This window comes from Anopheles darlingi, chromosome 3 (genome assembly GCF_943734745.1).
Source record: "Anopheles darlingi chromosome 3, idAnoDarlMG_H_01, whole genome shotgun sequence".
Classification (NCBI taxonomy): Eukaryota; Metazoa; Arthropoda; class Insecta; order Diptera; family Culicidae; genus Anopheles; species Anopheles darlingi.
Window position 1 is genome coordinate 27,335,939 of NC_064875.1, and position 11,432 is coordinate 27,347,370.

The 11,432-nt window shown below is 47.0% G+C and overlaps 1 protein-coding gene across 1 annotated transcript in view; it reads right to left on the bottom strand.

Annotated features, from left to right (window-relative positions):
- The window catches only part of LOC125954250 (roundabout homolog 2-like), a 34,409-nt gene extending 27,938 nt beyond the window's left edge, over nucleotides 1-6,471 (bottom strand). Inside the window, exon 1 of the mRNA XM_049684397.1 lies at nucleotides 6,001-6,471. Within this exon, the coding sequence (XP_049540354.1) occupies nucleotides 6,001-6,097 (97 nt within the window). The 5' untranslated portion in view covers nucleotides 6,098-6,471. The remainder of the gene's footprint in view (nucleotides 1-6,000) is intronic.
- Between the last annotated feature and the right edge of the window lie 4,961 nt (nucleotides 6,472-11,432).

Below are 11,432 nucleotides of genomic sequence, written 5' to 3' on the forward strand. Positions count from 1 at the left end.
TACGGGCTAGTAATTCAATAACACAATAGTAAAACACACACACACAGGCACTCTCTCGGTAGCGGTGGCGTAGACATTCTACGACATCAGCCTGGAGCGGACACAATCAGCTCAGAGAACGAACGAGCGAGGGAGCTTCCTCCATTATGAGCATGAAAGGAAGAATCCTTTCTAAATTCGAATTCAATCAATTCGGATGAAGCAGCACACGCCACGGGGAAGTGGAATGGAGTGGTAATTGGGTATAACATTGATTATGGAACGATGGCCAGTAATAGACAATGGTATGCTCTTGGTTCTGGGATATGTGTCTAGGATTGTGATACCGATTACGGAATACTCCGACGTATTATGGACATTAAGGACCTAAAGCACAGATCGGCAACGGCATTCATTTAGTTCAGTATTCAGTATTGATGTTACTGAAGCAACGAGATGAGAGAAAGTTGAGTTAATCCCCTTGAATTCCGTTTGATTGATGCTTCAACTCAAGCCAAACCTGGAACTGGAAAGTACCACGAACGAAATATGATGTCCAATCAGTTTGGGGAGTTCCTCCCGAGCCGCGACAGTTATTTACCGCCGATCAAAACCTAATCTTTAACCGCGGGGAAGAACAGAGACTTAGACTCAAGCTTCGGCGAGCGAAGCGAGAATTAATGTCTCTAATTTGGAAGCTCCCACAGGAAGCTGTGCGAAAGCTCAATCACGGCACATGGCTGTGAAACATCGAATTAATTACGGTCTTTTCGGGCGGATACGGGCTCCAAGGCCTATAGGTAATGCTGCTGGCTGGCCGTAGCAGTACGCGCCGTAATTCGCGCACACCCGGTGAGAAGCTAATCAGCTCCGAACACAAGAGGCCGCGATTTTGGGCTAGTTGATTAAGATGGATAGACTGTCGAAGAGCGTGGACCGATGAGGGGCTTATGAGGCGCCGCGTGATGGACTATGCCGGTATCGCTTGTCTTTAATGGTACGCGTTGCTCCGATTCCAGCCAGTTCCGGGTGCGGCCGAGATATTTGATCCAATAATTTATTAAGTTGATCTGCGTGGCGCCGCGGAAGCGAGAACGATTGAAAGAGCTCTGGCTTTCAATTTTGTGCGCTGGACTCAAGGCACAAGAATGACGTACGCTGATCTTCCGGAATAAAATGAAGATATTCAAATGAAACATACCAGATCATCAGATCATGTTCGTATCGATCAGAGATCGTGTAACGTTGCGGTTTTACAATTTGCGATTCTGCACTCGATTCTGTTGATATAGCCAAAACTGTTTATGGCGCTAATCATTTTAATTATGATGCGCAAACTATCCAAACCAAACCAAACACGTTTGTACGGCGACGGCGAAGGCCACGCCAGTATTTACGATGCCTCGTAAACAATTGGTTTATGACTCTATTTCAATATGTAAACCACACTCCCGGTTTCGGGGGGATGGGACAAGCGCGCTTGGCCCATTATTTATGAGACTACTTCGGTCGGTAATGGTCACACACACACACTTGAAAATGTACGACAGTTTCATACTTTATGAGCTTTTATCGAAATTGCTTCCAGGGAAACCCATAAACGGGTTTGAGATACATTTCGGTCCACCGTTAATAATGTGAGGGATTACTACAAATCGGGCACCGGAAAACGGGGTTATCGGGGGCAGATGTTTTCAGTTACAGGGTGTCGCAGTCATTCTTTCTGTATTTTATGATTGGTTAACTGGTGTTTAAACCACTTCTTTATTATTATTATTTATTTTATTTGGCTTATTTTTGACGATTTTTAGTTAAGAAACCAGTCAACTTTAATTTTCAAACTAATCTTATATTAAACAACAACTTTTCAAGAATGTTTGGTTCTATTTTGGGGAAGATTTGTTCAAAACTACGTTCATGGCTTCCAATTTAGAAAGGCAAGTTTGCAAAAATCTATTTTTTGCGGTACCCATCGTAGCCACGTGCTGGGTCATCAGAAATGTACAAATGAATACTCTTTTGTTAGATTATAAGTTTATCCATGTAGTCCCTTCGAGTTTTTGTTAAATTTCCTAATTTTAGATTTTGGCAGATTTATGAAGTTGAAAAAGTGTTGATTTTTTGATGCGAGATGCATTGAGCCTTGTATTGAAAGGTGGATGTTCAAAAACCAATATCTTTCTTAGTTTTGCTTCGGTTGATCCCGAAATTTCACACAATACTCTCGAAAGGATAAGCACTCAGTAAAAATTGTAAAAAGTAAATGCGAAAAATTAAAATAAAATCCCGAAGCACCCCCTTAAACGTACTGAACAGTATCAATATATAAGAAGCGATATTAATCTAGAAATGGCGAGTATTTTGTAATCGTACGTTCTCTTTAAATTTAAAACGAGTATTAAAGCACTTTCATCACATTCCGTTCTATATTTTGCTCTCGTTACCGTGCACTAATTCTCTAGCTATTACGTAACACAAAATCAACATACCACACACACATGCTGCTCCAATTTATCACAAACAAAAAGTCGCAAATTGCCACATTTAACAAGACTACAAACAACCCAGAGCACAACTGGAGGGGACCGCATAGCGAACATGGGATAGAACTTAGAACATGAAATTAATGCAACGTTCCCCACACGTTCACACACACAGTGCAGGCGGCATTCGCAACCACGCATCGGTGCACACGACGCACATCATAATTCGCTAGGAACCGCACCAAAAGCGATGCTAACCGGTGCAAACGATGCCATACCATGGTGGTGGTGGTGGGGACACAAAATTGACATTTCATTCTCGCCATACTTCCGGTTGGCTAATCTTCCCCGTCGCACAGTGGGACGCCAGGTCGCCTCGATGTTCACGTAAGTCAGTTTGGCACACTGTTTGGTGGTGGTGCAAAAAAGAAAATGTGGGGCGCCATTTGTGCAACGATGCGACGAATCATGCGCATGCAGTTGTGCAGCGTGTTCTGGTGCTGCTGCTGTTGCTGGTTACGGGAAACGGGGGGTCACCACAAAAAACAATTATTAATTTCATTCGAAACGACACGGTAACTGGGGTTCGAAAAATATGGTGGCCAATGTCAGCTGGACATGTTAAATTGAAATATGAAACATTCATTAACCATGTTCATTTGATTATAGGAAGGGCGAACGATAGTTAACGAGATATGCAAAACAGAAATGGAAACTAAACGAAACGTGAAACATAACGAGACAAGCAGTAACACTGACGCTCGTGAACGGTGTTGGTAAACATACATGAAGCACCACACGAGATAGCTCATATATTAATTTATGTATAATAATAGATTACTAATACCTAACAAACTAGTAAGTAAGAAGTAATAAACGAAACATATAAGAAAGTGTGACCCGAGAAAACAGAAACAAAGAAGTAGAGAAGAATATTAGAACAAACAGTTGTTAATCGCCCGTAGCGGGAAATTTCGATTTAAAACAAAGTAAACAACAGTTAAACACTGGTTAAGAGCAGTATAAGTTTTCCTTCCCGGCGAGCAGGAAGAAGCAGAAATGAATGAAGCTGAAACAGGCGTGAACTGGGCTTGTAGCTAACACACTGTTAGATATTCACAAGCACGACCAACGCACGATGATTCAATGGAAAGCAAATACCTGCGCCCGTGTGTGTGTGTATGTTTATGGTCAAACAAAGCCGCGCTAAGACGCTCGCTGGCTCGCGTATCGCAAACGCAAACGCTCATCAAACACACTCTCGCCCATCAGACAAGGCAGATTAGTAAACAATCCGCGTATCGTAACGGCGGCAACCCACACAGTGACAGCAACAACCGCGACCAACAGCGCCGGCTTAAAACAATAAGGATTCCTATGGTCAGTCGAGAGGTGGTCTTGCGAGCAGCAGCAGCAGCAGTCTCGCAAACTCAACCAACCAACCATGCATCCCACCCATTACTTGCGGGTGGGTTCATGATCTTCGCAAGTTCTCACCGAAATCAAAAGCAACACGCGACTTGCAACAAGCCGACCCGGGGAGGACCACCCCCAAAGTTTGTTTTTCTCACAGCATTTCCCGTGCCACTAGCGCACCTAATGCCTATTCAGTGATGGACACAACCGAGGAGCAACAAAGTGTTACTCCTCCTCCTCCTCGTCCAGTGAATGATTGTGGACGAAATCGACTTGTCTGGGAGAAAATCCATCCCAGGGGTGCCGCTTGTTTTTGGGGGGGCAGAGACGAGGCAAAACCTGTCAGAAGAGAAGAGGACGGAGACTCTTTGCACTTAAGCACACACACACACACACACACGCGCATGCAAGCATCACTTTCAGTCGCTTGGTAATGGACCAAATGTTCGTTTGGTCAAACAACAAATAAACACGAATTGTGCCCTTCCCCTTTGGCTTGGCATCGCTGCAGACAGTCGCGAGATGAGAGCCGGACTTGTGGAATTTAATGTCCGCAGAAGAAGAGACCAGACGCTACGAAGTTGCCAGACCTGTTTGTGCATGATCACTACACACCAGTATTCGATGAACGTTGTCTTATCAAACAAACATCAAAACTAGATCATCCCCGGTACCAGCAGACGATTGAACAATTATCGTTCGAACACATTCCCAAGAGGGAAACAGGCATCGACGCAGCATCGAAGCAGCCATAGATCTACCTCAGATTATCTGCTGCATTGCAAACGATCCGCTTGGCATTCCACCAGCAGGGAGAAGAACCATATGCCAAACAACAAACGCGAACACACCTCACGGCGTGGCACGCGTAATGCTAAGTGACTGCCAAGTGACTGTTGTGGCTGGCATGTTCTCGTTACTCCCGATCTCTACCCATATCGCCGTCACGCGTCCACACACTTATCGCGTTTGCTTCATCGCAGCAACCAGGGAGCGTGGCATGCACTGGAACATGGATATCCGGCATAACTCTAACGATGTTACACAAGTATGCCAAGCAGATGACTTTATCTTCGTCCGGATCGATCGGATCGTTACTGTAATTCATACTCTCTCTCTCTCCCGATCACTTGGAGCTGGTGGTGCTGGATCAAAAGTCTGCTGCTTCATGGCTGCTGCTGCAGTGAACTGCAATCAATACACAATTGTGGGCTACAATTTAATCTGCCTCACAGGATCGCCAGTTCTTCGGCTGCTCGCGTCGTTGGGCGCGTAATTGAAACCAGTCACCGGGTCTAAGAAACGGTTTGCGCCTAAGCCGCATCATCGTACAGCAAACACGTCAATTGCTTAATCCCCGGCCCCCATACAAGGCTAGGTACTGGTGGTGCTGGTGGCAGATGAGTATCGATTTCATAGCGGTGTTCTCTCTCCCTTGGCAGTCCCTAATACTAATTGCTATTTACAAGCGCACAAAGCGAGAGCGAGAACCCCAACAAAGCTTGCGGAACTACATTCTTCGCTTGCCATAGTCTACGGTTCAATGAAGGCAAAGGCGTAGTACACGTCAGGAACTTCAAATTGAATTCCTGAAGCTGAGGCACACGACGCTCAACCCCCTTCAGCAAACCCACCCAGTGTCGAGTGTCAAAAAATGCAACAAAACATGGTGAGGGATCTTCAGATTTATCACACAACCACCATGACCATGAACATGACTCGACGTTGTAAAAGCGATACATCGTACAACGGCCGGTCCCAGCCATCCGGCCGTCCATCCGTCCGTCCGCCGTTTTCAGCCAACTCACGCGCCTTTAACCGAAAGACCCACTGAACACCGGAACACGTTATCTCAATCATGTCCACGGGTTAGTTCGTAGATGGGAATCTAGCAGCCCTCGGGATGGACGGGAATCTGCTTCAAAACTGCTTACTCATGACGATACAACTACCCGGCTGTGTGTGTGTGTGCAGTACTCCCATCTATCCATAACATCTGCCAGTATCTGCTTCTTCTGCTTTGTGCTTCAGAACGGAGTGATACGCGAGAATATCTTCGGGGCTTGCGAAAGCGGAAAAAGCGGTCCGTAAAGTCACATCACAAGCAGCATCGCTGACTTACCATTCGTACTCTGCTGCAGAAGCGCCACTATCGCTAGCCACGATATCCAGTGCACTGTCCAGGTCCGCTCCATCATGGATTTGTGTTTCAGACTCATCGTTCTCTCTCTCTCTCTCTCTCGCTCGGTCGCTCGGTTGTCACTTACAATGGTTTATGTTGTTTAAATAATGTTTTAAGAGCAGCGGTGCGCAGTGTAACGTGTTTCGTAAGCTTCACTCGACGATCTCTCCTTCTCGACGAAAAGCATCTGCTGCTTGCATCAAGACACACCACCACCAGGTCTTGATGCGTTGTGATGTCCAATTGGTTTGGATGCGCTTTTATGATATGTTGTTTTGCGCTCGTCCTCGTGTGTGCGCTTTAACACCTTTCACTACACAGTACACGTGGCCGGGAACCGTTGCGACGTTGAGTAGTATTAACACCTTCGCCACAGTGACAGTCGTCGTGCCCAGTTTCCAGTCGAAATGTGACTCCGTTGTCTGACTTGGAATAAGTAAAAGGATGAAGCTACCTTCACGTACGCTCACGTAGGTCGACGATGACGGCAACAGAATGATTGAGTATTATTATCACAGGTTTCAGCTTTTCAGCGTTGTCGTCGTCTGCCGCGGTCTGAATGTCCTTTCCCAAGGGGATGAGGATATGAGAACAGCGCATCCAAGACTAATTGCTTTCCAATTATGAATGCTTCCTCTGTGCGCGTGTGTGTTTGTGGCAGTTCTCAGGCGAGGCAGTTTGTGCTTTGTGTGACCAACTACTGACCCAACCACGGACCATCAATCTTAGGGGTCTGAATCCTTCGATCTAAAGACCAGTGTGTGTCCTTTCGGTCTTCCGGTTCCGGTTTTGTCAAGCAAACCGACTCTAACCCTGCAGCTGCTTCTGAATGGTTGTAGAATAGAATGCCATCTAGAGGAACAGGAGGATGGGAACCACGTTGCGTTTGCTTCCTCTGTTTTTTTTTTATTTTGGGTTCTCAGATCCCGCAGCCAGGTAGATCCAGGGTGCGAGGTGTCAATGCTGGGGGCTCATCAAAGCGTGAAGCCGTTCGGGGATGTTGCGCGGCCTTTGGTGTGTGTGTGTGTGTGACTCTGTAAAGAAAGAAGAAGATGAAGGCCATTCCATTAGCGATACAGTGGCAACACGAGGGAGCTGCTGCTGATGATGATGATGCAATCCATCAGTGGATCCACAACAGGTGGTAATTCGGTTCGACAAGCGGATACTCGCGGGCATTAACATACCATTCGTCTCAGGAAAGTCGTCTTCTAATGATGCTTTTGTCACCTTATTATGCTTAGTCAAATTGTAAGACAATTCGTGAGCTGAGAAATGCAGTCGTCGTTGTGAAGTCGGTCACGCAAATTGATTTGGAACGGACTCCCTGACCGAGCGTAAGGTGCACTACAAGGGAAGTGCGTCGCGTCGCTCATGATTTATGTCCGCATATCTTGACTTGAGTTAGCGACCGCACCTTGCGCCTCGGTTCCACGTAAGTGTAACACTCTTAATTGCCATAATTGAGCCATAAAGCCACCGTAACTCTCTGGCTACTCAGTTGATTTACTACCGGTAGCACTCTCACACACCGCAAGCATCTGCTGCTGCTGCTGGACATTTATTGGAAGTCTTCCTGCTGCTGCCCTGCCGTTAAACTTTCAATCAGCAAATGGAAATTTCGTCAATTAATTGAGATAAAAAATTACCTCCCCTTGGTTTATGGTGGCCGCACTTTCGGACCTTAATTGTATCTCCTATTCTTCTTCCTAACCTCGCCAGCTTTTCCGGAGGGGCATCGGTTTTATGATCGGAAAAGTCGGGAAAAACCCGCCAAGGAAACGCGAAAGGTGAAAACAAAGAGGGGGCAGCAATCGCTCGGTAATCTTTCTCACGCAACTGGAATAAAGCAATTAAATTAGTAATTATTGTTTCCACGACTCACGGCGGCGCGGAATTGTCGTTTGTGCCTCCAGGAACAGGAAGGAGTTGCGCGCAGTCATCGCACATCAGCGATACTAGACAAGACGCGATGACCATCATGAAGAAGCCTATGGTTTTGGCGCTTCTCAAACTCCGATTCCGATGCTTCCGTTGCTTATTCAACTTATAGCTCGCTGAGTGTTAATTAATTAAACATTCTCAAGTGATTTTTTTTTCTTCTTCTAGACACTAAAGGGAGACTCGAAGGCGTCTTATCTCTACGCGCCCCTCTATGACCCCTTGAGTGGTAGAAGGTTGTGTGTGTCGCGATATCAACCGAACTTGCCGGAAGTGCTGCCGTTGAGATGAGTTGATTAAAATTTCAAATCGGAACACCCCGGAATCATCCGAAGCCGAAGCTTCCTCGTACTATCTGACCAGATTGTGCGCTCTGGTGCGCCGTTATGTCGATCGGACGGTCGGTTATCGGAGTGCCTTGGAACTAGCGAGTAGCGGGGTTTATGGTTCCAAGTTATGCTACGCTATTCGACTGCCGCTTGCTTTGCTTTGATGTGTGTGATGCGGCATTCCGGCGCTGTTTGGAGTTGGAATACTCCGATGACCTCAAGCCCTGTGGTTGGCCCTCTTCCAATGATGACGTGGCGCACATGCTTCAGCATCCGAAACGACTCGCTATACTATGGATTCTGTGCGCAGCTCCTGGTATTCGGTGCATCATAACTAAAGAGGAAAACAATCAAAAGGCGAGGCGACGATTTATGCAACGCAACACACACATCAAACGGACTGGGAATCGGACCTCACAAGGGTCCGTACCGGACAGACCGTTCCATGGCTTGTGTGTCTTCACCACAACACATCTCCTCGCATCTGATGTTGCTCGTTGAAGGAGCATTTGGCAATCGAATTGGAATGGACTGGAAAATGGCGCCGGAAATGGGTTGCTGCCGGATGTGCTGCTGCTGCCTGGGAATGTGTGGTTCGTAAACAAACCGTCACGAGATACATACACACACACACACACACAGGCAAATGAACTCTCGAAGTCGAAACACGGTTCCGGAAGAGCGAGAACAGAATAGCAGGCCAAGGGAGGTCCAATCGCCACCATCACCATCATTGACGTTTGGTTGCTTCGATCGAGTGTCGATAGAGCATGAAAGACGTTATGAAACGTCCTTCCGCTCGGTTTGATGTTGAAGGCGAGGCAGATATGAAGCGCATTTCGCCAGCGTGCGGCCAACACATTCCATACACCGAAATCCGAATGCATTCAGATTGCCGAGAACACACTAGACTAGTAAATCGGCGTTCCGGTGACCCGTAATGTGACACCCTGTGATGTGATGCTGTAGAAGCTAGACCGATGGACAACACATGCTGCTGCTCGAGTAACTCGAGGAGGAGTCTCGGTTGGTGGTTGGGTCTCGCGGGGTCCTAATGTCTTCCGTCCGTGTCGTGCAACTGGGTTTTTCGGGAATTCCGAGAAGGCAGTGAGAATTAGACCGCAACCGAAGACTGGGTTGGGCCATCGCGCGTGACACATGGGATGCGATCCGGCAGCAAATTAGCTAACCTGTGGCCGAACGCGAACACACGCCCGGGGGCGGAAGAATGGTCGTTGAAATTCGAAACGTACAGAAGCGACTCCCGAGGAACAGATTAATGTATTACAGGACATGGATTCGAAGTATCAGAACTTGTGTCTGTACTTAGGAAGCATTTCGGCGGAACGGTTTATTGAGAGTTCTACAAGAAATACTAAATGATGACTTCTTGTAAGAACTCTTGAATTCGCTAACAGATCTTAGAAAGAGCATCTAAATCTGGCTACTGATGTTAATACTGGAAATCCTTATCTGGAGCAAGGCAACGAAAAAGTCATTAACCAGAGCAGGCATTGCTTCTACCGTAAAAGTCTTGGAAGATTTCTGTCAACAGCACTTGGAACACTCCAACTGCTCAGAACCTCTCCTTATCACAACCACACATACAAAGTGCTTCCTCTGTCTCTTTCTCACTCTCGTTCTCTGCCTGTTGGTGCCTTCCGGAATCAAGGCAAAAGTCAAAAACATCTCGACACACGTTTTACGAGAATTTTCCACCAAACTCGGCGGAAGTGGTTTCTGCCAACGATTCTGCTTCGCATCGACACACACGTGCGCCTATGGAAAAACCAAAAACGGAAGTGAGAGCCTTTTTCGGGGCCATTTCGCGGTAAGATTCCCTTCCTCGAGGCAGGAAGTGCGAAAAGCGCCGAGCGGAAAGGCATTATCGGTAATGTCAGTAAATTTGGCAATTTTCCGCCATTACGACATCTTTCGGCAACCTAGTTAGAGAGAGAGAGAGAGAACGACAACGAGGACGAGTAGTCCTCGGTTTTAAGGCCTCGCCGCGCGGCGGTTCCGATCGACCGGTTGGCGTCAATTTGGCCTGCGCTCCACCATCTAATTGGGTTCCGACATCCGACAAATGCGGGACCAAATACGGGGACGGTTCCAGAAGCGAGCTTTCTTAAAAAGGGTTTTCGAATTTGCGAAATGCTTACCATAATTGGGATCGGGCGTTGAAAATATTGAAATGGGTTCTAGGAAGGTCGGTTTGGAACACTTGGCCCTAATAGACTCCTGTTCACGAGAAAGATGTCACGAACTTTACGCGGATCAAGTGCAAATGGCGTTTTGGGTTGATGATTAGAATAGAATCCAATTTCGTTTGGAAGCTACTTGCCAAGTTTTCGGTGACTAGCGTGAGTGAACCAAGAAAATGGCAAATACCGGACCTCCCAACGACCAAAGTTTTTCAGTCCAGACGACGGTTTTAAATAACCGAAGAAATTGTTGAAGGATTCATCTGATCTGGATGAAAAAGGAGCCCTCTTGGTTTCCAAGGCGACAAATACCAGCTAATACACCCCATATACCTTACACACCGTGAACTCTAGTGTTTCAAACATTGTTCCTGCCCCGACGTCTGAAGTGAAATTGAATTCCATCCATCCATCGCCATCCATCACCAATCAACTGGCGCTCGAAGTTATTCAATTCGCGCGGTTCTTGAATTTTTCATAACACGACCATCAAGCCTTCTTTTATGCTCAAGATACAACAAGTAACGAGGCCTCTGCGACTGTCAAGAATCAATCATACACGCGCGTTCAGGTTTTACGAAATATTCATGAAACAAGTAACCATAAAGTTCCAGACGTACGGGAAAAAGGGAAAGGGAATCGAAGTCACTTTCCCTCCAAAAGATGCCGCGAGGTGCGCTCCCCGCAGCGCCCGCGCCATTAAGTGAAATCGGTTCATAGACTGACGACGACAACGACGGTCCGAAAGGGTCGCCCCCGGAGGGATGATGTTCGCTGACAGGCTACTGTCTCGCTGATAAAGCGCACCCTCGCTCGTGTGACAGACAGACTGACACGCACCACGTGCGGCCACGTCTTTGGCCGCGTCTCTTATCAGTACCTTCGGTCGTCGTCGACT